This window comes from Carica papaya, chromosome 4, assembly GCF_054855325.1.
Source record: "Carica papaya isolate Zhongbai chromosome 4, ASM5485532v1, whole genome shotgun sequence".
Lineage (NCBI taxonomy): Eukaryota > Viridiplantae > Streptophyta > Magnoliopsida > Brassicales > Caricaceae > Carica > Carica papaya.
The window spans coordinates 28,791,457-28,818,367 of NC_142312.1; the positions used below are offsets into that span (position 1 = coordinate 28,791,457).

The 26,911-nt window shown below is 32.5% G+C and overlaps 3 protein-coding genes and 1 pseudogene across 6 annotated transcripts; 2 read left to right on the plus strand and 2 right to left on the minus strand.

Annotated features, from left to right (window-relative positions):
• Window positions 1–3,209: 3,209 nt before the first annotated feature.
• Window positions 3,210–8,669, plus strand: LOC110820819 (Sec14p-like phosphatidylinositol transfer family protein). Its single transcript, XM_022050416.2, has 11 exons — window positions 3,210–3,478; window positions 3,589–3,617; window positions 4,729–4,812; window positions 4,895–4,948; window positions 6,088–6,165; window positions 6,333–6,386; window positions 6,509–6,568; window positions 6,652–6,747; window positions 7,600–7,701; window positions 7,790–7,870; window positions 7,997–8,669. The coding sequence occupies exons 1-11, from the start codon at window positions 3,424–3,426 to the stop codon at window positions 8,312–8,314; spliced, it is 1,011 nt and encodes a 336-aa protein (XP_021906108.1). The 5' UTR covers window positions 3,210–3,423; the 3' UTR covers window positions 8,315–8,669.
• Window positions 8,670–9,891: 1,222 nt separating this feature from the next.
• Window positions 9,892–14,701, minus strand: LOC110820719 (uncharacterized). Its single transcript, XM_088218761.1, has 5 exons — window positions 14,197–14,701; window positions 11,532–11,617; window positions 11,124–11,429; window positions 10,899–10,982; window positions 9,892–10,807 (listed from the first exon to the last, which is right to left on the minus strand). The coding sequence occupies exons 1-5, from the start codon at window positions 14,575–14,577 to the stop codon at window positions 10,366–10,368; spliced, it is 1,299 nt and encodes a 432-aa protein (XP_088074887.1). The 5' UTR covers window positions 14,578–14,701; the 3' UTR covers window positions 9,892–10,365.
• Window positions 13,191–13,296, plus strand: LOC148266526 (U2 spliceosomal RNA; annotated as a pseudogene).
• A 757-nt stretch (window positions 14,702–15,458) lies between the features above and the next one.
• On the minus strand, window positions 15,459–21,932 carry LOC110820809 (weak chloroplast movement under blue light protein (DUF827)). Of its 4 annotated transcripts, none has more exons than XM_022050404.2 (6): window positions 21,843–21,932; window positions 21,477–21,579; window positions 21,127–21,219; window positions 19,028–19,113; window positions 18,490–18,695; window positions 15,459–17,460 (listed from the first exon to the last, which is right to left on the minus strand). In XM_022050404.2, the coding sequence occupies exons 5-6, from the start codon at window positions 18,658–18,660 to the stop codon at window positions 15,682–15,684; spliced, it is 1,950 nt and encodes a 649-aa protein (XP_021906096.1). In that variant the 5' UTR covers window positions 18,661–18,695; window positions 19,028–19,113; window positions 21,127–21,219; window positions 21,477–21,579; window positions 21,843–21,932; the 3' UTR covers window positions 15,459–15,681. The 4 variants fall into 4 exon arrangements, with proteins under 4 accessions (XP_021906096.1, XP_021906095.1, XP_021906094.1 ...); XM_022050403.2 differs by having other exon boundaries at window positions 19,013–19,113; XM_022050402.2 differs by lacking the exon at window positions 19,028–19,113.
• Window positions 21,933–26,911: the final 4,979 nt, after the last annotated feature.

The window sequence follows — 26,911 nt, forward strand, 5'->3', positions numbered from 1 at the left end:
CACGTTTTGTATGATCTTTAATTAATAAAAAAAAATCAATTTAATATAAGTTTTTAACAACCGTTTTTATTTATTTATGGAATTTAAATTAATTAACAATTTTTAAATAAATTAATATATGATTAACAACACAATTAATATTAATAATATTAAATATATAGTAAAAAATATTAAATAATTAATTAACAAATTACCCTAATTTGACCCACATAAATGTGGTATGATATGACCACCTCAAAGTCTTGAAAATGGACCCACTAAAAGGAATCATATTAACCTTTTTCAGATTTGTTCACATTGTATGTTTTTGTATCTAACAAAAGTAATATATAAGTATAGAATGCAATTATTTTGGTGTCAACAAAATTTTTATGCATATTATTTATTACTAGTAGGTATTGGATTACATGTTTCAACCAAACTTATCTTATAAATTTTTAGGAATAATTTAGTATATGTTATCATATATTATTGTTTTAGATGGGTTGAGAGTGGATTGATTTAAAACCAAACTCTTCAATTAAATTGAAATAAATGTTATTTAATATGAGTTATATGCTATTAATTTTATAATTATGTTTGGCATGAATAATTTTCAAATTTACTTACTTTTAAATTGTATGTAATTTTTTTAAATAAGAAATGTGATTTATTATAAAGTTTTTATGTCACGTCTGGTTGAAACCTATTAAATTTTATTTTAGTTTTTACATATTAGTTTTTCAATAGGTGAAATTTAATTATATTTTTATAAATTTTATATCTAGTTAATAAACTTTTTTGTAGGCAATTTTGAATTTGTATTATAATATATCAATAAATAGATATAAAAGTAATTAATTCAAATTGAATATAGAATTAATTGATTTAGGATTATAATAATATTTTTATTCAAATTTTTATATTGTATTTTCGTTTAAATTTTAGTTATTATAAATTTGAACTAAATTTTATCGATATTTGACATGAGTCAATTAACTGAGACTTTAATTATAACATAAAATTTTCTGAAACCATCTTTTTATTTGACGAACTCTTTATATGACTCGAGCCATAAAATTGGGAGAGGGAGATAATGCTTAATTGCAAACTATAAGAGGGAGAAGTAAATGTATTTTTCTCCTATAAAACATTTGAGGAGTAATACATGTCTCCTATGTGCAATTTTATCCTTAAATAAAAGTTAGTTGATAAATTTAAGTAATATTATACACCATATAGATGATTTTTACCTATTATATATATATATATGGTGATTGCTTTGTTTTTTTTTAAACAAAAATTTTAATGTTTCACTCTCTTATATTTTCATTACAAAAATCTTGAATCATCACATTAAAATGACCATCTTTCATTGCATTTTTAAAAAAAAAAAATTTAATGAACTATTGATATTTATTATCTTTAATATAAATGACATGAAAAATTGAAATTCACTTATTTTGAATTTTTTTATTTTAAAAAATTAAAAGTTAATCAACACTTAATATTATTTTTTTTTATTAAGAACTTTAATTATAATCTAAATATTTTTGAGATTATTTTTTTTTAGAACTTATTGTAATCTAAGTCTCGAAAAATAAAAAAAGAGATAACAACAGACAATGAATTATAAAAATAGTAAATGAATAAATTTCAATATTTTTTTTAAATACCTTATAAAAGCTTGTTTGTAATTTATTCTACAAACTAATGACTCTCTTGATCAAATTCCAAAAAATTAAAGTAAAAAAATATATATATAATATCTTACCCATTTTATCATGTGAGTTTCCAAAATACGTTTATGATTAATTATGCGAATTTAACAATAAAATCATTGAATTCAAATTGATGTTGTATGCAATATTTATCTTAAAAGATAAAATTCAATTATAATGTATAAATAAAAATAACACATGTAACAGGTAATCGTCAATTATCAATTTTCTTTAGTTGAGATATTAAATTTTAATTATGAAAAAAAAAAAAAAAAATATAAAATAAGTAAAATATCAATATATTCTCAGACACTACTTTACAATTAGCATTCTCCACATGATACATATATTAATAACTATAAAAGAGGCATATACTATGCCTAAAATATATTATCCCAATAATATAAAGTCAACCACTATACATTATCTTTTTTTTTTTTAATTTTATTTTTTAAAAATGCTTGTGTCATGATGATAACAATGAGAATAAATAAGTAGCAATAAATTGTAAGCCAGCTAAATATTAAAATATAAATATGTAGAATTTAAAAAAAAAATTAAAAATTGAGAGAAAAATACAGTGGTAAAGTTGAATTAATGAAATTAAACAAAACAAAATAATTAAAAATGGTAATTAAGAATTTAAAAAAAAAATTATTTTAAGATTAAATCAATTGTACTTTTATCAATTATGATTACTAAATGTGATTATGTAATTTCTGGTTTGACATGTGTTAAATATTAAATTAATGTGTATATATTATTATATGGTGTAGGTACTAAACACATTAAATAAAAATTAATAATATATTAAAAATACAAAATTTAAATTGGGAATAATTTTTTTTTTCTTTAATGCTTTATTAATTTGAGGCATATATTCACCAAAAAAAAGATGCTGTTTTAATAAATACACCTTTAGAATCAAGCTAATTAATCGTATACCCCACATATATAATAAGTTAAATAATTATTAAAATTGTATTTTCAGTGGAAAAAAATTACTAAAAATACATGACCTTTTTTCATGGACCTTTAATTAAAAATATTTTTATATTTTTAAAAAATGATTTCTTATTTTTTTTGTAGGTTATCTTTAATTTCACTATTAATTTTTAATTATTTGAATGTTAAAATATATTAAAATTTTGTTTTTAATTGTGAATCAGCCATTTACAATCAAAATGGAAAGTAACATAATCAAATTATAAAAAATAAAAATTATTATTTTACAGAGAGAAAATGGTTAGATATAAATGGTACATTCAAATTTAAATTATGAGTATATATCATAATTATTAGGTGGTTGATAACTTGACATATTAAATAGATATGTAAATCTGATTTAAAAAAGTAAAATATATAAATGAAAATTGGTAATAAGATAATTAAATTAAATAAGTTAAATAATCAAATTTACCATTTTTTTTTTTTTTAATTTTACAAGATTGAGATGGTAAGATTACCAAACAAACAGAAGCAGGTCAAGACAGATCTCTTTGTCTCTCTCTGTGTCTGAATTAAAAAAAGGAAAACTATTTCCCTCTTGCTTTTAATTAACAAAATTAATTTCAAATCTTACAAATTAGGAACTAGTAAGAGGTAGAAGACAGCATAGGAAAAACTCAAAAGGAAATCCCTTTGATGCAAGCTTTTTTGAGCTATTTATAGTTTTTGTTTTCTTTTCCATTCCCATTTCTTAGAGGAAAGAGCAAAGAGATTAATGGGTACTGTTAATCAAGAAGCAATCAAGCAATTACAGTTTTTGATGGAAGATGGTGAGCTTCAAATTTTCGACTTGGGCATTTCTTTGATGTTCTTTTTTGATCTACCATCACTGAAGAATCTTCTTTTATTTGCTGATTCAATTTATCTTTGAGTTTTGCAGTTGATGAGCCACTGAAAGAGACATTTCAGGTGAGTTCATCTTGAAGTTTATTTTGATCTGTTTTATTTTTGAGAGAGAAGAAGTATCCCGTCTTGGAAATTTGTTTTATTGATTTTCTACTGAGCTGATATTAATGAAGATGATTCAGCTCATTTTGGGTATTCTTAACTTTCTAAAATTTGACTTGAACAACACAGCACTCGAACTCCTCTGTGGACTTGATCTGAGTGTATTATGACCTTCTTTCTGCGATTGGGTGTTTAGTTTTATAGTTTTTTTTCTTTCTCGATCTGGGTCTATGATCAGTGTTTATTGCATGCTTATGTAGTTGAGGGTCTGTGACTCGTGTTGTTAAGAACTTGTACGGTGGTTGTTGAAAGAATTCTTTCTTATTTGTCAGTCTTTTTTCACACAATTTTTTTGGGGAACGTTCACATAATTGATTAAATGAAACGGTCCTTGATTTGTCGCTATGTCGTTAATGGTTGTTGCAGAAACGTTTGATTCTTGGATTCATTCTTCTATTTGGATCTCAATACAATGTAGACCGCGTCTGGAAAGTACTGCATTTAGTTCCTTGGTTTAACTCAAATCATGAATGTAAAAGAATTCTTTTCTGTGGTATGTCATTCAAAGGAGGGGCATGCAGCTTTCAAAATTTTGGTGTCAGATGAAAGCCAGCGTTTAGTTCATTTGACTAGGAATTTACTAGGAAATGAATGAGAATTTGAACTAATGCAAGGAATATAATGATTGTTTTTTAAGTTCTCAAGTTCTGGAAAAATAACAAGTTAACGGCGGCATGAAAGCATCTTGAGCTGTGGAATATATGTTGCGCACATGGGGGAGTCATTTTGAATAGTCTGGATTCTGGTTTTCCAATTATGGTCTCTACTAGTTAACCCCATTTTAAATTTCTGTTATTTTCTTTCTTTCTACATTAATGCTTTTTTGTTCTGTTGCGCCAAAGAATTGTTTCCATGACTTGTTATGGCTCGAGATATTTGCGCCAAAGAATTGTTTCCATGACTTGTTCTGGCTTGAGATATTATATTCTTTTTGGGTTCAAAGTTGTATGTGTTCTTAAGGTTGTAACTTGGAGATGACTAATCCCAAGTTTGTTTGTGCAATGATCTCCAGAACATGCACCATGGGAATGTAGTGGCAACTTTGGTGCGGTTTCTAAAAGCAAGGGAGTGGAATGTCCAGAAAGCCCATAAAATGGTAGATCCATTTATCCTAATATAAATTATTTAAGTCCTAAATAGTCACTTGGTTATGTTTTATTTAACTCTGGATCTTTCAGTTGGTTGACTGTTTACAATGGAGGATACAAAATGAGATTGATAATATACTAGCGGTGAGTTTTTTGTTTTTTGTTTCTACGATTTACTAAAATATCATTTTGTAGTTGATTGTACCTTGAGCTTCTTCTTTGATGTATCTGCATGAGTTGGGGTTTCAGAATTATTATAATTTTTCATTTTCTACTGTAAAATTTTACATTCAGTTTTTTTTACATTTAGTTGGACCTGCACCTTTGTGACGATGCAAAAAGGTAAATTATCTATCTCTTTCTGGTAGAGGGCAGCAGGACCCCCAGATCGTTTGCACTTGTGGGGTTCATTTTCCCATTATAGCACTGCCCCTGGCTTTCTCAACTTGTCATTGGTATCTGGCTAGGTCGGTTTTGGATGAGCTTTGGGCTTAGCAGGCTACATTGAGTGATAAGAAGAAGGAAATATTTATCTCCCTTATCTCCAAGGGTAGCTCGTAGGTTATTTGGAAAATTGGAAGGAGAAAAATTTTAGAGCTTTCAAGATTGTTGCTTTTCCCTCTGTAAGAGTGAGGTGTTTGTGGTTTCAGAGTAGTGTTTTCAGATAACTGTTGTCCTCTCTCTTTCAAGGAGGATTTGGGGAACCTAAGTGGATGATTTTTAAATATTACCTTCTTTTCTAGTTGGCACATCTCCTTGGTACCTTGTTTAATGAATACTTTTTCCCTAAAATAAAAACTTGCATTCCTAGCCTCTGGCAAGGGAGTTTCCACAAATTGCATTCCGTGTGAAGATCTTGATTTTACATAACGATAACTTTCATGTTTGCTGCTTTATGTGGTTGATTGTGTCTCGCTCAAAATCATTTTTAAGCAGGAGCACCACAAACTTTCAGATAGTTAAAGCATTGCATAAGACAAGCCACAAAGTATATACTCTTTCATAAGAACTCCGGAACTAGGGATTGGTGATAAATTTTTATTTCGAGTAGAGTTAATGTACCGCCAAAGTTGGTCCAGCAGTGCCAAGTCAATAATCTTGTCTCATTTCTAAGCACACTTTTCTATGCAGTACTACTGGGCAATACTAAGAATTTGATATTCTCAATTTCAATAATTGGAGTTACAATTTTATTCATTTTAGTTGCATATCCAATCTGGAACTTTTTTATCATGCAGAGTGGTTTATTATTGTTTATCTGATGAACTTTACTGTATATGCAGAAACCAATCATCCCCACTGATCTCTATACAGCAGTGCGAGATTCTCAGCTCATAGGATTGTCTGGTTACTCAAAAGAGGTAAACCTATTTCTACAAGTATTTGTTCTTGGTTTTTGCCCTAGCAATCTGGCATTGGGTTGTTTTCCGTTTCTTTCTTGTAAAAGATACTCCGAGATTTATTCATAATGATGGTCACTAGTTGCATCTTTGCTCCTTTCTCCCCTCATCTTCAAATGAATCAATAGGGTCTTCCTGTCATTGCTTGTGGTGTTGGGCTTAGTACATATGACAAAGCATCTGTAAGTCTATTATTTGTTTAATCTCCTTCAATTTCTTTTTTTCGAATTTAAATGGTATGCTCTATTCTCACACGTGAAAGCTAAATACAGTCAATATTTACGATAGCTCTTCCCTTTTATAGGTCCATTACTATATACAATCTCACATTCAAATGAATGAATATAGAGATCGTGTAATATTGGTAAGTACTAACGCGGCAGAATTGAGATCAATATTCTTTGCGACGTAATTTTCAGGTAGCCTGAAATATAATTTTTGTTGTAGCCTTCTGCAACAAGAAAATATGGACGGCCTATTAGCACTTGTTTGAAGGTTTTGGATATGACTGGCTTAAGGCTTTCAGCATTGAATAACATTAAGGTATCTCTCATTTTCCTTGTCACTCCATATGATGTTTTCGTTCTTCTAAAGATATCCCTTTTGCTTGATAAAATTCTGTCACCATTCTTCTCAATTCTTTGTCACCATTGTATCAAAAGATAATTTTTTTTTGATGAAGGGTATTATGATATACGAATTGGGCTTTCAAGCTTCCATTTAAGGTTTATCTGCCATGAGATACCTATAATGCTAATAGAAACCAAGTTGTTTGGTAATTTCACGAAAGTTCCTGAAAGTAAGGGAGGATAAAATGGAAAGCAAGTAACTTCGCACAAACAAGTTTCAAAAATTTATCTTTGGAATTCTTCCCTTCAGTTTATAAATTCTGGCCGTTTTGTCCCACCACAAGCTATTGGTGTGTTGGAAAATGAGGTTGAAGTGGTTATCTTGCATCACCTTTTTTGTTTTAATATATAAATAGTACATCAAACCCTTCATATAAACTTATATTTTTAAGAAAAGACTCAAGTATATTATTTAACATAGTATCGAAGTTAAGGATTTATGGTTCAAATCTTGGCCGTCACTTCAGCACAAGATAAGGTGAGCCCGCATTTAGCCTTGCAGACTTGTGTATGATATAGGATGTTAATGATGTATGAGTGATAGATTGAGCTATTTCATATCAGATCAAACTTTTAACAGAATTGGGTCAAATCTATTATTTAACCTATTAATAGTCTAGATTTTTTTCTACTAGTGTCCACTAATTTTTCAATGAATGCTCTTTAGATCTTCCATTTCATGGGCAGAAAAGTTCTCTCCTTTTTATTTAAGGTTTTCCTTTGGAACCTATGCAATTCTTATATGCTACTTGTTCTGGTGATGCAGTTATTGACTGCAATTTCTACAATTGATGACTTGAATTACCCAGAGAAGACGGATACATATTACATTGTCAATGTACCGTACATATTTTCAGCATGTTGGAAGGTTGGTAATAGTTGTCTGATGTTCAAAAATAAATTTTAATACTTCCTTTGCAGCATCATTAGATTGTAATATAGTTCCTAATTGGCAGGTTGTGAAACCTCTTTTGCAAGAAAGGACAAAGAGGAAAGTGCAGGTGCTGCAGGGTTGTGGGAGGGATGAACTTTTGAAGGTTAGCCAGATTGGTTTGTTAGAAATATCACCTTGTGTAACCATGCCAATCACGTCCACCTTTCCTGAGATTAGTTCTGGAGCTTGCTCATTAGAATTTGACATTTAATTTTCAACTTTCGTGCAGATCATGGATTATGAATCTCTTCCGCATTTCTGTAGAAAAGAAGGATCTGGATCAGGTCGAAATGCGAGTAATGGAACTATTGATAATTGTTTCTCTTTGGACCATTCCTTCCATCAAGAGCTCTACAATTATGTCAAGCAGCAAGCTATGGAATTTGAAACCACAATACCAATAAGGCACGGATCAGTCCACGTGGATTTTCCCGGGCCAGACCCTCAAGATGCTAAAATTGCAAAGACCATAGAGGCTGAGTTCCATAGGATAGGGAAACAAAATAGGCTTTCTCACTCGATAAATGGCCTTAAAGTCAACGAGTAGAATTAAAGAATATCGACTACACATCCTTGGCCCGAATATTACCAACAAAGCTCAATGCTTTTTGATGGCTGATATCTAGGAATTTCTCATAGATAAGAGTACCTTTTGTACTTCAATTATCAAATATAATAGCATTTGATTGTATCCGCTCGATGCATGTCTTGTAGGAGAGCTAATGTTCGTCTAACTTGACATTGCAGCCGTGGGTTGGAGTATATTTTCCTCTAATTACTGAGGAAGCATTGAAGCATGAGAATCAAGTGCAGGGTTTTACAACTTTAGTTGCTTGTAATAGTGAAATTAGCATGTTCTCCCAGCTTTATGCTGTAATCAGTTAATTTGCCTTCTTTTTTTCTGAGCTAATCCCACTTAGCACTTAAAATCTCCCTCCCTTCAAGTCGATCATCTTCTCAAGGTTGAGTTCTGGAACGTCTTAACTACATTGAACTATACACCAATATATTGTAAAATACTCAAATAAACTTCTTACAATTGCATTTTGAAGACAATTCATAGAAGTCTGAAATATAACCCAAGCATTTATCAACTTGGAAGGCATAATATTAAGCTCATACTTCTCATTTTCTTCCTAGCCTTCAGTTCCTTAATCCTTTAATAAATTTAACTATTTCTTCCTTACCCTTTACCTTTTTCCTCCTCTCTAAGGAGTTCACTCGAACATTGTGACTTACTTAGTTTTGACTGGTGACTAGAGAAGTATCTGTTTCTACATAGAAAGCGCAAATGTGAAAAACATTTGGGCTTACGACAAGAGATTTGTTGTGTGAAATGAATTGAATTTTAAGGTAAAATATTAGATTCTCAGTTTTTGGAGAAGGATTTAGTATTAGTTTCTTTTGACGTGAACCACTGATCTCCTTCATAAAATCATTGAGTTTTCTTCTTGCCATTACAGACCAAATAGTCTTAACTGCTATAACTGACGTTGATTTGTATTTATTGATCTTCCTTTCTTTTGGCCACTGTGATAATAAAAATGAGTATTTAATCAAGAAGGAAGGTCTCTCATACCAAATTGCCATGATTTCTAGACATTGATGTAAAAGCAATAGAAAATCTAGGTATGGAAGACACTGAAGAATATTGAAATATAAGAGAAGAAACAAAGGAATAAGAAAAGGGAAAGGAAACAGAATAAGAATTTAGAGGACTTGCTGGTTGTCTATTGACAATCCTAGTTTTTGTCATTCAAGATCTGCACAAGCTTTCTTCCTATCCCCCTCCACATTTCTAGCCTCCCGCTGTAACAGAAACAGAAATAGAGATAATAGACAAGACCGAATCGAGCATGAAAAACTGCAGCTTGACCATAACTCATAACTAATCCTTTATATTTTAAGAAGAAAATTCAGCAATTAAGAGTAATAGAGAGCAAAATAAAATTGATTGAGTGAACCCCATCAATCCATTCAGCACCAGAAACATTAATACTAAAATCTTCCAGCAATACATATAAACGGCTCTCTGAGACCCTTCAACAGCTCTAATGCCTGCATATGAATATACTAATATACCAGACTTTGTCCTTACAACTAAATGGGGTAGCTTTACAGGGATTCACTCTTCAACAGTAAGAATAATTAGAAACATGACCCAATTAGAAAGAAAAGGAAGAGAAAAAGTTTGAATGAGATTTTAGATTTCATTCTTTTTTTTTCTTCTCCCTTTGGTGGGGCATACTTATCGTTATTCCAACTGACATATAGTACAAACCAGAATTCCCGAAAGCAAATTGAAGCAAAGTCTACAATCTCCACTACATCCAACTTTAAGCTGCTAATATATGCACAGATTCAAACCTCTAGTAGTTCAGCTGTCAAGCTTCCAGAAAACACAGCTGAAACTCAAAGATGGTCGCTTGATTCCCCTGGCTAACATTTCTTACACATTTGCTTACCAATTTTGTACAAACCTTTTCCCACTTCAAGCACCATTAAGAATCTCAGTGTTAATGCATTTCCCTCTAAATTCTTGTTGTGGAGGGGCAATTACAAGATATATAAAAGAATTGATTCCTATTCAAAGCTTTGTCACAATTGTTTGTAGCAGCTATAGGCAAAGACAACTGATGCAGCAGCACAAATAACAGCCAAAGCAGCATAGGTATCATCACGCTCCCAGCTCTCTAACCATGTTGGTGTGAGACATGTCTTCCGTGTGGGTTTGCCACCAGTGATATGTGAAATTGTCTTCTTGGTGCTCTTCTTTTCAGGTACCAATGTCAATGTTGCATCATTGGCAACCGGATTATCTAGTTTATCGGGTATCACAGAGTTTCGACAACAGGAAGATTTCCCATTTTCCTGGCAACAGCCCTTAGCTTCAAATTGAGATCTGCAAACAGCATGTTTTGTCTCATCCTGTGGTTTCTGTGTCACTTCTTTGTTTAATTCTGTATGTACCTGTCCATTGAGTTGGATCCTCAGTTCTTGCGACTTCCTCTGTTGTTCTTCTGACAAACCCATCTGACCCCTAAATTCAGCATGCGAGGGGTTTGATTAATCTAGTAAATATTATCTATAAAATCTCATGTCAGACACAATGGTGAAGAAAAAATAATTACCTCCATAGCCAGTCAACAATTTCTCCTTTCCCAATATGCTGCTCAAGCAATAGTGGTACATCATCTGGACCCACATAACCATACCTTCAAAATATTCATGGAAGAAAAGAAATAACAAAGGCTCAAGTACCAATAAATTGTATAAGAAAATCTCACCAAGAAGAATTATGCCTGTGTAGATATAAATGGATCTAATTTTTTTTTAAAAAAAACTGTTTCTCTTACCAATGCCCAGTGACTGCTCCATTGATGTTGGATCCAAATATAATAACATTTCCTGCATACTTGTGGCCCCCAATGTGCGAACATGGGCTTACAGACACTTTACCTTGAAGACCACGCAGTTCTATCTCTTCTCTGAACCTACTGATCAATGCAGGTCCACAAACTCCACAACGACGATCACGGGACCCATGAGAACATACAAAAACATATGAGCCCTTTAAGGTTTCAGGAGTTCCCGGTAACCATTCACCATCTTTAACAAGTACTTCATCGACAAATGTGTCAACATCAAAATGAGTTAACCTCCTGCATTATTTGCCAATATCAAAATCGTCATTACTAGTTGAATAAGTGAAAGCAACTTAAGAAAAAAGCATCTAAGAAGACTTCAAAAAAAACTCTAACCACCTGTATCTCATCATATCTGGAAATATTAGTACGTCCCCGTTTGATGTCTCTGTTCCATCATGACCTTCACATATTGTCAAGCGGGTCTAAAGCAGAAAAAGACAGTGAAAAGAGTTGACTCAAGAGGCTAACTGAGAAAGTTAGAAAAATCACATTTGAGGAAATAGAAAGTAGAACGTGTAATAGCTGACAGGAAACATTTATATGACATGCTCTTTTTGGTTGCATAACAGAAGGCAACAATTCAATCAAGACAGACACCTAGGATCAACAAAAAAATTGATCGAAGATAGTCCACACACCATTATTAGAACATATCCAATGAGCCATATTTGTATATTTCCACTTACTGTTCTTAAGAACAAAATTTTATATTGACTGATTGACCGTATAACCCAAAGAAGACCCATTCTTCTTGGTGATTTTTTTTTTTGAAATAAAAAGTATAAGTGTATTAACAAAGTAACAAGGGGGTGCCACTAATGTACAAAAGATATTTACATTTCAGTAAGGCAGTCAATCACATACGAAAAATCTTCCACCCTATACAAGCCATGCCCAAGTAAAAGTGACTCAAACAAATGTAGCCATCTCTCTCTAATTTTCCTAATATCACTATGCACCCCATCAAAAGCCCTCCTATTTCTTCATTCCATATAACCCAAAACATAGTCATATTCTTCTTGGTGATTTTAACTATTTTAATATCTGAGGTTCCAAATCTTCAATTACTTAAGATATATTTCATCTCACTGTTGCTTCTGTGACAGAAAGAACTTGCAAATACATGTGGATGGAAGGCAGCTCCTAAAATATATACCACAGACAACAAAAGAGACATCACATGCTTAACAAACAGAACCTGAAAATGCGTGTGGATGCAAGGCAACTGCTACATTATATATGACAGGCAGGAAACAAAAGTGGGTATCACTTTTTAGAAAAAACATGTGTGGATGCAAAGCATCCCACAGACAGGAAAAAAAAAGTAGTGTTGCTTCTATTACAAAAAAAAGAACTTGCTAATACATTTGATTACAAGGCAGCAGCTGCATATCTAACAAAAAGGCAAAGTGTATGTTGCACATGTTTTGATATGTCTTGCAGATTATCCATTGAAAAAAGCTAGAGTTAGTTATTTTTGATGACACAACAAAATGTTACATTAAAAACAACAGTTAAGAACAAGCCAATTGACAAGGCAAACCTGTCAATTGCTTTTCTAAGTTGTCCAAAACATATAACATTTATGAACCACGCTGATTATGACAAAAACACCTTGCCTACATTGTGAAGGCTCATGGCTTTGATTCTTTTAATCAACATCATCTGGGGCATGATAGTAATTTAATTATAGAAAATAATAAGTTGAAAAAAGCAAAACATAATAGTTATAGAACATTAAAATAGAAGCTCAGCGATCAAAACCACCATAGTCTAAGGGTTAAATCAGACTCAGAGAATTCATGAAATATGAAAATAAATGCAGATCAACAATACCAGAAAATATGAGATGATGAGATCTGCGCTGCAATCCCCAGAAGTTCATTACTACAATTGAAACTAATAGTACATTCCGAAACCTTCATATTTGGGAGTTCTGCAGGCCAATATTATTTACCTTTTATGAATCAAATGAAGTCAAATTAAGAAATGCATATTCTTTCTCGGCCTTTTGGCTAAGATCAAGTGTAGTATTTGTTCTTATCAGTTTAAGAAATGCATATTCTAATATGAGTGTTTACTAACCCGTTAATAACCACTACATTTGGCAGGATAAATAATGCACAAAAAAAGACCATAATACCTAAAATCGGCTTTGTTTATTCACAGAAATGAAGATATAATGTCTTTAGAATTATTCTTTCTCCTCTTACAAAACTTCAAGTCTTTCCATAAACTTTGAGCCTCTACATGAAACTTTAACTATAGTAATTACACAATAGAAAGCAAATATTAAGGTACCGCTGATAAAAAAATTAAAATTACAAAAGGATAACTATCAAACTTCCATATGCCTACCAAATGCCCTCCATTATAATAAAACCAGTAACCAATCTTCACATTCTCCAATAACAGCTCCTATAACTCATTGAACACAGTTATAGACCACTAATTATGGATCAAGCACTTGAAACCAACTGGACATCACTGAAACAACACCAATCCACTTAAGTTTCTCCATGTGCACCGCCACTAGGTTAATTGACCAGAACAAGCCACTAAAAAGTAACTTCGACAAAATTTCAAAATAATAAACATCAGCCTTTCTTGAAAAGAAACCCTAAATCAGTTTCAACAACATAAAAGGAGGCCCGCCTGAATCAAAATTGGAGCATAACAGTAATCACCTCCGTCAGATATTGGATCTGCAATTTCACCTTAATCCACTAAAAACTAAACTATGTTACATCCAGATTCAAGCTACTCAAACAAGAAAAAAGAATCCCCACAAAGCCAATTTTCTTTAATTATCAACTAAACCCCAAGAAGGCAAGAAACACCAAATGACAAACCTCCAATCCCTCTTTAAGACACCAAAGAGAAAGAACATTAGATGCAGACTAGATACTAAGATAAAGTTCAATTTCCCCATCACAAAACCAAGTGTCACACAGAAATTAGCTAACAAAACCCCCAAAAAGAAAGTACAAAATTAACCTACCTCTTTCTTCATAGCCCCTTTCTTAGCCGATACAGCAGCAGAGAGCAATCTGGGCAACCGATCAAATTCCGCTGCCTCGATCCTCGGCGGCCACACAGAAGGGTTCTTATAACACAAGAAAACATGCCTCCCATAGAACTCTACGGTCCCAGCGAGTTGACTCAGTCTGAAATCAGGCCGAGTGAAGCCGTACTCCGCGTCGCTACTGCTACACCCGCTGTCTCCTCCACCAAGCAAGCTTTCGCTCTGAAAACTACCCGACTGAGGGTTGGAATCCCCGAGAAAGCTGTCAAGATGGTCGGAAACAGTGATCGGAGACGAGGAAGATGATGGGTTGTTGGCGAACGTTAGTAGTTCGTCTCTATCTCTGGTGCTACCCATGGGTAAGGAGAGAAAGTTGGGATTTTGAAGATTGATACTGACTGATTCTAGAGAGAGAGAGAGAAAGATAGGGAGAGGAAGAGGTAAGTTCCAGCGGTATGGGAAGTGGAGTGCAAAATGACGCCAATAAATTGGACTTGGTCTTCGTTATGTCCAAATTTTCTTTTTGATTTTCATTTTCCCATCAAATAAATTTTAGATCTTTACTCTTAAAAATGGATTGCAGTCTGACTTTTGACATTAATACGTGGCATGCAGGGGAGTTCTTACTATCCAAGAAATTTAATTCTTCATTTTTTGTCAGAACAATAATTTTCAAATCTAAATCTAAACAATTACAATAAAAAATAATAATTATAACTTCAAAGTTTCTAACTTGCAAGGTGTTAATTTGTGATTTTGTCAAAAATTGGATTTTTAAAATAATTTTGGTAAGACTTTTTGTAAATATGTTTAACTTCAGCGTAAACAGCTCGTCAAATGAAAGGAAAAAACAGTGAAGCATAATTACAGAAGAAAAGAAAACTACTTTCATTTAATTTTGCATGTAAATGTATTCAATATAATTAGAGATTATATAATATTAAAGATTCAATTTTTATCATAGAAATGATTTATGGTTTGTGAAGTAGGATTGTGTATCAAATTGCTTTTATAATGGAAGGCAAAGGTTCAAATACTTCTTACTTTAGATAAATATAAAAAAATAAATATAGACATTTATTGCAGTATTTGAAAATCCCTACACACTCGAAAATAGAAGTAATACAAGTAATTAATTAACTAATTAACTCTATTTCACATGCTTGCATGTCTTGAAATCAGCAACAGCAATTGCAGAGTAGGTAGCGTTTTACTGATTGCAAATATACGAGACAGAATAAATGCAAAATCATTTCTGCTACCAAATCATCATTCAATACCAACCGACTTGTTGCATATACAAAGACATTACTTTCAAGTTGATGGTCCATCTCTCCCCAAACAAACCAAGAACTAACTAAACTTTTGATAGAAATCTACCTCTCAAATATAAACAGTCAACCATGTTTTCTCCTCTCCCAGCAGTTTGTAATTGGATGATCAGGCATTCCAAACATGAAGTCACACAGGCTTCTCGCCAGGCAAAAGAGAAAGAGATCCACTTTTGACGAGATTCTTTTTCTTTTGAAATATATCACTGAGACTAGGCATAAGAGCTTTCTTGGGTTTCTCCTTTTCCAGCTTCCGGGAATCGAATAGTTTCTCTGGCAGATTTGGCTTTTGAATCTGGTAATGGTGGGGGGGGGACGGCTCAGTACGCATCTCCATTTCTGCCTGAACTCGGGCTGCAACTTCAGCTGCCTTCTTTCGCTCTCGTTCATGCCATCTTCGCAGCTCTGCTTCCACTGCCTTTTTAGCTGCATTGGCCATCTCTGCCTTTTTCAATGCCTCCTCAGCTGCGGTCTTCATATCCTCAATCTCCTTCTGAGTTGCCTCCAACTTCTTGAGGGCCTCATTTTCGCTCGCTTTCACAGCTTCCACCTGAGCCATAGCAGCAGCCACTTTCATGTCTGCTAATCTAACAGATTCCTCAACTTTCCGGCTTAAAGCCTCAAACTCTTCCCTAGAGACTGTGACCTGGGCACTATACTCTGAGGTCGAGATACGTGCAGCATTAGTTCTCTCAGACAAGGATTTAATCTCATCAAGGGCTCTTGACTCAGCAGCTTTTGCTTCTTCAGCTTCTTCTAAAGCAACTCTCAACTTTTTCTCAGCTTCTTCAAGTGCAACTCTGGTGGTTTTAGCTTCTCCATTCAACTCTCTAGCTTTCTCTTTCATCTCTTCTGCTTCGTTTTTGGCCGTTTCAGTATCCAATGTTAGTTGGCCAAGTGTCCTCATCATTTCTCCGGTAGCACTTCTTAGTTTGGATTCTTCTCCAAGGCATGCTTCAAGCTCAGACTTACTTTTCCGGAGCTTTACATGCAGATTTCCTGCAGTAGATTCTGTTTCAGCTTCCTTCTCTTTCAGTTCAGAATATTCTATCTTCATATTTTCAAGCTGCCGCCTAAGAGAGTTAGCCAACTGGCTTAAGGATATTTTTTCTTCAGCCACCTTTTGCAGTGATTCCTTAGCATCATCCAACTCCGAGGTTACAGTTCTCACAGAATCCAAGTCTGAAGCCTTTGCAGTTTCCATCTGTTTCTTGAGAGCCTTAATCTGATCACATTTTTCAGCCAGCTTTTGTTGAACAATTCTAATATATTCTGGATCAGATTCATGATTCTTCGCAAACAATTTGTTAGCAGCCTCACTCATCATATTTATATAGGATTGCCTCTCAACATCCTTCTCCGCCAAAATTTTTGCTTGCTCTTGCTGGGCTTCAACATATGCATCCCTCACTTTTCCAATAGATTCCTGCAAAGAGGATATTTCCTTTGAGAGCTCACTAACTCTCTCCAAGTTTACTTTGGCTGCCTCTTCAGCTTCAGCTGCCTGTTTGATAGCAGCTACCTTTGCTTCGGAAGTTGCACTGCAATCTTGACGAATTTTCCTTAGTTCTTGCTTTGCAGAATCTAGTTCAGTAAAGACTGTCATATACTGTTCTGTAGTCATTTCTAGGTCCTGCTTTCGAGCACCATCTGATCCAGGAAGGTTTCCAGAATTTGCTTCTTCAATTTGCTTTGCCAGATTCTTTGCTGCTTCTGTCACTTTGATTGCTGCATCCTTGGACTCCTTAACAGCTTTTAGCCTGCTGTTCAGATCATCAACTGTTCTTTTGGCCTTCTCTACTTCCATTAGTGCCTGGTACCTAGTTATCTCAGCATTGTCTAGTCGGTCTATTAATTTCTTCAACTCTTTCTTGGCCAGGTGAAGCTGTGTCACTTTAGCCATTACTCTCTGCAATTAAACAACAAAGAAGTTTAATCAGCATTTGGAACTAATCACAAGCTATACACGATAAAATATTACATGTAGTACCAATAAATAGAATATAACTAAGCCATTTGCACATTCATCATATATTCATATTTGCAATTAAAAAAATATATATGCTGTCTATCCACAATATACATACAAAAGAATGAAACTTCCAAGTCACAATTAATAATGTTCAAGTAACACTCTAACAGAGGCTTTGGATCTTTTTTCTCTTGTATTAATGACTTGGATAAGACCGCTGACAGGAACTCACAGTAATCTGCAATTCCATCCTTGATCTCTCGAAGATGCAAGAAGATACATGCTGTGACTGTTGCAGTTAAAATCCTCAAAAGTAAAATGACAAACCTATAATGTTTAAACTTGACAGAGAAGAAACTCCTAAAGTTCATCTTGGAATTTGTGAGAAGAGAAATGGATACATTTTTAGTGCAACAGAGTTGCATACACACAATTATTATTAGGCTTCAATAGAAATTATAATAGAAAAAGCTACCATGCTAGTATCATTTTTGCATATTCTGCTAGAAGGATTAAATGGTGTTTCCTTGGCAGCATTATTAAAGGGGATGTGCATCATAAATACCCAGGATCAAACCCAAGAACAAGGGAGCATAGAAGGGTATGGTTGTCACTGAGCTAACACTTCTGGAAGAAGTACTAATAGCTTCAATAACAAAAGGGTTATGTACCTAAAGAGTGAAATAAATCAATGAAAAAAACCACATTCTCTTTACATCTGCCAAGGAGAGGAAATTTCAGAGGCAGACTGATAATAAAGAGAGATTTATATAATTTGTAACTCTTGGAGGAAGGTTTTCTTATGACAGAACAAGAACCTTTACTATTGCCAGAATTACTTCAATACATAAACAAGAGTGAAATCCCCTGGTGCCTTGTGAATAATTTTTTTCGTCATGAAAAGGCATTTATCAGGTCTCATAATGGGCTAGCTGTTGCAAGTGATAAAATAGAATTAGAAAATACCTCCGCAGACAGAGGGTTTGCCTTCTTGATGGCAGGCTTCTCCCCTGAAAGAGCACCTTCACCAAAAAGAGTGACAGCATCTTTAACAGACTGAAATGGCGCACTGGTGTCTATCTCTCCAACCTGTACCTTAGGTGAATCTGCTATACTTTGGCCTCCCTTTGCAACCATTTTGTTGTTCTTTTAATTATATATCAGAAATTCACCTGTCAAAGTCATTTAAACATTTCAGCACACAAACAATCCTTCTACCTTAAAATAATGCATTTGAAACAAGTTTTGCCAGTAGCAGAAGTGATAAAGTTTGATTAGTCTGATTTTCTAAAGAAAGTAAAGAGTGATGAATTGCCCATCTTCCTCTAACAATGAAATTGTTATGGAAAGAAGATAATCTAAATTATCACAAGCATTCTCTATTTAACTCCAGAAAGAAAATATAGGAAAAAAGTCAATTTCAACTTTTCAATGTCCAATAGAATTCCAATTTTAGATGGGTGTAAATGCTAACAATAAAGGAGTGGACCTTTGTGGAACGTACAATGAGAACCAAATTCCCAACTTATTAAGCCATTTTCATATGCCAAGATCCAATTACTCTTCCACCGAAATAATCCAACCCCTCAACTGAGATGAAGCAAAAAGACAGTAGAGTAAAGAGATGAGAAAGCTAGCATGACTAGTAAACCTACAAGCTATCTGTGTGGCAATCTGTTTAAGTGAAACATGGTCACCAAGAAAAACAGCATATCAGACAACAGAATAAAATCACGGAAACTGAAAGGGTCTGCCCCTAGAGACAATCTAGGAAACCAGTTCCAAGTCATGAAAAAGATACTTTCGACTGGTGCAGGGAACCTCTATTGTATTCGAGAGCCAAAAACTCCACATGCTCCTGTTTATGAGATTCATTAATGAACAACAAAATAATCTAAACAACCAACTTCAGATGGTAATCACATACACAACCTAATTGCATTCCAAGCAAACATGCAAAGATTAAACACTGGCATCGAATGGAAAATAAAAGGCAAGATGATCCAAACATTTCTACTGGAACTTCCGAGGGACTTAAACAGGTTTTACGAGTGGAACTTGTTTAAGTTCTTTTTTTTAAAATAAAAAAAAAGAACTTAAACAAGTTCCATTCATAAAACAGTTTAGGATTGGAAGTGGTTCAAAGCCAATCTAAGCTAAGCCTATAACATTCTGTCTTGTCAAGAATTTATTATTTTCATACAAGTTAATGAAACAGATTCAGTGAAAACTTTTCAAAATGTTTGAGGAAAAGAATTCCTAAATATGTCTATCAAAAAGGTTCAGAATTTTTCACAAACTCAAGTTTGAGCAATCAAAAATCTATTTGACCTACCTATAATCAGGTCCATCGTAGGCAAAAAATTGGAGATAAAAGACACAGCAGGTTAAATAAGTGGAGGTGTTTTCCAAGAAAAGATTTCTCTACGCATATTATGTTCACATATTATTCATAGAACATGTTACTCCACTGAATCCAATAGCATAGAATTTAGAAACAATTTTATTTTTTAAATTTAATTTGGTTGATTAAAATGACTTATATAGTAAAAGAGCTTTGCACAATAATCTATAAAACAATTGATACAATTTGATCCCTTAACTCAAGCAGAGTACCTCTAGAGTCCACTTCTTCGCCATACTATGATTGAAAGAGAAAATGTGAAGACCTATGTTAAAGCAACCTAAGACTTAATAACAGAAAATAATAGGGTGGGGGGACCAATGGAAGCAGCAAAAAAGAGTTTGAGCCTAGTAGGAAGCTAGTTTCTTTAAGGAACTAATAAGTTCAAATTCGTTAAAGATTTATATTAATTATTTAGATTAGAATTAGAATAAAAAATTGGGAAAAAAAACTAAGATTAAGATTCCAAGAACTATAATTACATTTAGATTAGAACTTGAAACAAAACTAGAACTATGATTCCTAGAATTGTAATAAGAATCTAATTCAATTAGCGTCCCTGTAAATACATCTATTATCATAAATAAATTATACAGCTATTAATTCAAAGAGTTCATCTCTAAAAGATCGGAGGTTCTCTTATACTAGCCTCACTATAGGCCGGCAAGGCTGGAAAAACCGGTCACACTAGCAGGCCCCGTGACCTATCATAATATATCCATGTGAATTATGTGTCCTGTTCCTATAAATATAAAGAAATTCTTCCATCATTGTTCACTAGTGATAGTGAAACAGTGAAGCAGAGTCAAAATAAATATTCTGACCCAACACTGTTGGTGAAATACTCCAATAATTAGGCTTATTAAGTCTTAGAAAAACCAATCCCATGTATTCGCATAAAAAAGTATCTGTGTTATTTCAATCAAGATTTAGAACAAAAATGTACACATCATACTCGACCTGATTGCATAGAAAAACTTCAACACAATAAAGTGCCACTTATCAAGAAGAGAAACAATCTGATTCTATATGTAAAAGAACTAAAGCTCACTGCTACCACTAAAATCAGTACATACCATTGATACAAAAGTATATACGCATAAAGAAAGTCAACGTCATGATTTATTCACCAGAGCCTATTCAAGATGATGCAAAATGTAATGTTGAAAGTAAAATGAGTAGAATTAGATTAGGCTTACAATATCCTTGTCAATTGCTCCACTAGCCAAATGTATCTACTCGCTCCTTGAACAGTGTAGTCTTTTAATCTCTCAGAAATCCAGGTCCAAACCCTAGCTCAACATCAAAGAAAGAAGATTACCTCACGTTTTCCATAACTCAAGACTAATGAAACCCAGAAAAAAAAAAAGACTAAAACAAGAAAAAGAAAACAAACAAAAGAACTTGGTGGGTGAAAAAGAAAATAAAAGAAAAACCAAAACAGCCTACTTTCTAATTTCTTACCCAACAGAAAAACCCTAATCAAACCATTAAAGAATCATGAACAGGTCAAAATGAAAAGAACGATGACCCACAAACACTCCCTTACCAACGACAGAGCCTCTTAAAATCGACGTTGAGAGCGATCCTCTTCACCGATCCCCATCATCATCTTTCTCCAAAAGTAAAGAACTTTCTCAACCTTTATAGCCCTAAAAACAAGACCCATAAAGAAAAATCCTCAGTCGTGCAAGAATATCTGCCAGAAAATTCGGCAGCAAAATTTTATCGCTGAAACCGAAAAGATCCTATCTTCTTGAAAAATGATTTTCTAAAGCTTTTAATCAGGAAAACAATTATTCTGTTTGAAGGAATCAAAAGGTAACTGCTGCAGTCTACAGAGAGAGAGAGAGAGAGAGAGAGAGAGAGAGTATGAAATTCCGAAAGGTGTAGAAGACAAATTTTATATACCCACCAGGGCGATCAGTGGAGGAAGAAAGGTGATTTCCTCATGTTGTGCAAATGACTGCTCGTACCTTATATTTATAGGCTAAGTCATTTACAGAAATACTTAATTTGTAATTTAATTAATTTTTAAACTGGTTTTTTAAGATTATGAATATGTAATTAAGATAATTAAAGATAAAAATTTGATTAACTTTTTAAGATAAGATACTTTAAAAATTTTCAAACTTTTTTAAATATCTAATTATTTTACTGATCAATCTTATCAAAATAATTTGATAGATACAATTACAAAATCTACAGGAATTAATTTTTTAATTATATAAATAAATTGAATTTATATATTTATATATTACTAAAGTGAAAATAATAATTATTACCTTCAATAAATTTTAAATGTCATTTTCCACATAGAATTTTTAATAAATTTTATTATTAACTAAAAAATATATGTTAAATTTAACAATTTTTTTATTTAAAGTGTTAATTCAATTACTCCTGAAAATTAACATAATTATGTGTAATATGAGATAAGAATAATTATTCATTTTAACAAGAATATTTTTAAAATATAAATTATATCCAAATGCACATAAAAGTATAATTTATTTTAAAATCTATAAAATATTCTATCATATATACAAAAAAAAAAGTAATACTGAAAATTGTTATGTGTCTATTTTTTTATTTTAAAAATATTTTTATTTAATATGGTAAAATAATTATGGATTAAAAATAACTATTTATTTAAAATATATAATACAAAAATAAAATTAATATAATAATATATATAATTTGTTTATAAATTCTATAATTATGAAATATTTAAAATCTTAACTAACGTATTTTTGTTTATTTTTATTAAAAAAAATAAAGTTAATTTTACGTAAAAAGAATATACTCTTAAAATTTTAACAATATTGAGAAGCGTAGTGATGTGGGACCCTTGAACCTAAGAGTGCCACGTCAGACTCGTAAAGTTCGAAAATGTAAAAAGATAAAGTGGGAAGATAATGAGAGATTATCGTTTATATTTATCGGCCGTAAAATATGATTAGATTAATTTGTTATATATTTAAGATTATCTTAAAAATAATTCCAAAAAATAAATAAATAAATTATCTTCAAAATTTTTAATTTTAAAATAATGTTTATATATACCAAAAAATTCAGGGGCATTTTTTTAATTTAGAATTATCAATACTTATTAAATCGATTTACATTTTTATTATTTTAATTACTATTTATTATTTCTTATTATTCATTACTTGACCAATTTAGTTATTATAAATGGGTAAAATATGGTAAAAAATTATGCAAATAATTAGATATTGAAGGTAAAAAAGTATATTATAACCATATAATTAAAATATAAAAGACAATTTTTAAAGGGTAATTTTTTTTCTTTTTTTTTTTTGGGGTTATATGTTCAAATATGAATATGGTACAAAAAGGTAGTCCATATTGTGTAATGATATGGTTAGGTGGGTGACGGTGGGCCTTGGAGGTTTTCCTGTCAGGCCTAAAAGAGTGTGTATCCACTCATCTATTGCTTTCCGCCAAAATCTCAAATTCTCAATAATTACCTTCAAAAGTCATTTAATTAACAATATTAATCTATTGTTATTATTTTACTAATTTAATTAAGTAATTACAATTATTTTTTAAATAATTATAATAAATATTGTGAATGCTCGGAACTTAAAAAAAATAAATTCATAAATTAAATGCGAAAGCGATTAATAGAGTTATGATTTACACTACTTATACAATAATTTTGAATATTGAATATAGTTATAGGAATGTTCATTCTAAAAGATAAACGAAAATTAAATAAATAAAACGATAAACGAATAATTAAGCATCTTAAGACAACTTTTACTAGTACTTGAATGAAGTTTGCACAGTGAACTACTCACAACCCTCTTACTGATCGGGATCTAGATCTTAGTCATCTTGATCTGAAATAGTGAGCTACACCAGTTCAGTAAGAATATCACACTAATCACATATACGAAAAACTGAAGATTAGTAAAAAAAATTAAAAAAATAACTAATAGAGCCATTTCTTTATTTAAATACATTTAAAACTTGAAAATATTTATTAAATACTTACCATAACGAGTTTTTCAAAGATAACCTATGAAAACTCATATTCATATCACTTTTTACTTTCACGTATAAGAAAACGAGAAACAATAGTTTTCATTTCGTACCTATTTACTGGTGCCCCTAGGGGTCTTTAGGGGGGTTCCCTCTACTCGTGAACTCAATTTCCAATTTTATGATTGATCGACCGTCCTCATATTCCGTACAGTAATGGGTGCCAAATATTTCATCGTCTCGATACTCCGTCTGATATGAGGATGAACCATATCTCCCAAACATTTCAGATAAGGGATTTCTTAGTCCCGTCCGACTGAGATAATGTTCACAGTAGGGTTCTCTAGGTACCAGACCTGTCTGCCCTTTCATTAGGTAACTAGTAAGTCTTTCACATATAGATATTTACCAACAAACAACTAACAAACTTATACTAATATTTTATATCACATTCACATATCAATTAAATTACATTCATGTTGACGGTATATAACCAAAATAACCAGATAAGTTGATAAGATTATTGAACTATAAATTAAGAATATGTACTATATAAAATTAAATAAGTAGAACAGTACAGAAAAATAAACAAGAAACCAAAATAATTATGAACTAATCAGTTACGGTTCTACTAGTAACTTGTAATTATTTTTAGAGTTTTCTAATTTTTTACAAAAATACAAAATTATACATTGTTAAGCCTCAATTTACCATGATAGAAAATAGAGTGAGGGATCCTTACTCGAATCGGTATTTTGAGACATCGAGCTGTCTACTACGCCTCCTAACGGATATTGAGTTCCTTGAATTTTTTTTTGTGGAATTCTAAATACTCATCATATACCTAAAAATACCTCAAAAAATTCAAAATCGGTATCCAAAACTCATTCTGGCCAATTTTGAGATTATGGCACAGCGGTGTCGTCGTGCTCCAACACTCGCTTCGCCGCCCACGATGGTGGTTCTCCTCGTCCTAACCGATTTTGGTTGTCCCTACAGAAAAACACGTTAGGAGCCTCAGTTGGTTAGAAAATTACAAACAAATCGAACCTACCGGTGGAGGGGACCTGCGGATGCAGCGGCTCTGCCGCTCCTCCTTCACAGCTGAGGTTTTTTCTTTGGCTACCATTTACAGAAAAAGACAGTGAATACAATGATCGAAAAATTACGTGAAATGGGAATTGAGAATGGGCTCATCGAAAGAATTTTAAGCTTTTAGCTGCAGTGACTCTGCGGGGGCTTTGTCTGTGAGTTTCGGCTCACCTATCGTCCATCTTGCTCTGATTTGGCCACATAGGTACTCAAAATCGAATTTTAAGCTGATAGAAATTTTTTTTACCTTTTTTGGCAGTTAGTAGTGGTTCCGGTGCAGCGGCGGTCGACCTCATTCTCCGGTGTTTGGTTTTTTTTTCTCCAGTGAGGGTTGACGGCTAGGGTTTAGGTTCTCGTGTGATGCAAAAGTATTTATAACCATCCTGCATTGATTTGAATCGTTTATCGCGATTGATCTCGACCGTCTGATCACGCCTAAAGGGAAAACGAATCCGAACCATCAACGTACGCGGGATCGAACCTGAGTCGTCCAATCGCAGGACAAGCAGATCGCCAGTGTGGTACCGACGTAAGTGCGTCTTGCCACGCAGTGCGCTTCAATTCATCGAAACTGCTAACTGGGGGGTCCTATGTGGCCAAACTTTCTCTATGTGTACACTGACTTCCTATTTTCATTTTTTCTTTCAAAAACATTCTCAGAACCTAAATTTTTACCATATTTTTCTAAAATTATTTTCAATCTCGTTCATAATTCATTTTTCTCAAAATTTCACATAAATAAAAATAAAATAAAATAATATATTATTTTAAATTAATAATTCAAAAATAAAAACTTTGTCTCTGGTTGTTCTTCGGGCTCAAATATTACAACTCTCTCTCATTTAAAAAAAATTGGTCTCTCAAATTGGTCACTCTCTTACTCAGTCGAACAGCCGGGAATACTAGGCCCTGAAATATGATTCTAGTTCCCAAGTAGCCTCTTCGTGCGTATGGTTCTGCCATATAACATTGATGAATAGAATTTCTTAGTTGTGAAATACTCTACTGTTTCAGTCTATAATGACTATCGATACCTCCTCATTGGATAGATCCTCATATGATAGATCCTCATAGGATAGATCCTCCTATAGTAAAAAGGACTCGTGGGATAGGATGTGTGAGGGGTCCGGGTTGTACTTATGTAGCATAGATACGTGGACACATTATGAATCCTAAATAGCTCTGAAGGTAGTGTTAGTCTGTAGGCGATCGTACCAATCTGGTCTAAGATCTCAAATGGTTCGATGAACTGGGGATTTAATTTTTTTCTCTTACCAAACCTACTGATCCATTTGAAATGAGTGACTTTAAGAAATACTCGGTCACTTTTCTCAAATTCGAAATCCCTCCTCCGGAAGTCCACATAACTTTTCTGTCTACTCTGAACTATCTGAATGTTCATCCTTCGAGACTGTTGATTGGATTGTCTTATGTGGTCAAACTTTTTCTATTTGCACTTTTTTTTTCCAAAATTATTTTAAATCTCGTTTTTAATTTATTTTTTCTCAAAATTCTACTTAAATAAAAATAAGATAAATTAATTAATTATTTTAAATTAATAATTAAAAAATAAAAATTTTATCTCGAATAATTTTTCGGGTCCAAGTATTACAAATATGGTATATTAAAAGAGCAATAGTAATCAAAATTTCACCTTTTTAATAAGAAGGGGATGGTAATGAGCACCACAAAGGCAAATTGGTTATTAGAATGATGATCTTAAAAGTAATTAATTTACTTGTCTTATCTATAAATCTATATATACAAATTTAGGCTAGATAGCTTTGGGTAGGAGATAATTATTGTCTTACTTAATATTAGACACTAAAATTTTTATAGTTAGAATAATAATTAATTTCATTTTTTTTAATCTCTATTTCTTAG

What these genes read in the sequence shown, in the direction of transcription:
- LOC110820819 (XM_022050416.2), top strand. Translation starts at nt 3,424, where the DNA reads ATGGGTACTGTTAATCAAGAAGCAATCAAGCAATTACAGTTTTTGATG. An exon ending in CACTGAAAGAGACATTTCAG is followed by an intron (nt 3,618 to 4,728) that starts GTGAGTTCATCT and finishes AATGATCTCCAG; the next exon opens with AACATGCACCATGGGAATGT. An exon ending in TGTCTGGTTACTCAAAAGAG is followed by an intron (nt 6,166 to 6,332) that starts GTAAACCTATTT and finishes ATGAATCAATAG; the next exon opens with GGTCTTCCTGTCATTGCTTG.
- LOC110820719 (XM_088218761.1), bottom strand. Translation starts at nt 14,577, where the DNA reads ATGGGTAGCACCAGAGATAGAGACGAACTACTAACGTTCGCCAACAAC. An exon ending in CCAGATATGATGAGATACAG is followed by an intron (nt 11,430 to 11,531) that starts GTGGTTAGAGTT and finishes CAAATAATGCAG; the next exon opens with GAGGTTAACTCATTTTGATG. An exon ending in ATTGTTGACTGGCTATGGAG is followed by an intron (nt 10,808 to 10,898) that starts GTAATTATTTTT and finishes TGCTGAATTTAG; the next exon opens with GGGTCAGATGGGTTTGTCAG.
- LOC110820809 (XM_022050402.2), bottom strand. Translation starts at nt 18,660, where the DNA reads ATGGTTGCAAAGGGAGGCCAAAGTATAGCAGATTCACCTAAGGTACAG. An exon ending in CAAACCCTCTGTCTGCGGAG is followed by an intron (nt 17,461 to 18,489) that starts GTATTTTCTAAT and finishes GTTTAATTGCAG; the next exon opens with AGAGTAATGGCTAAAGTGAC.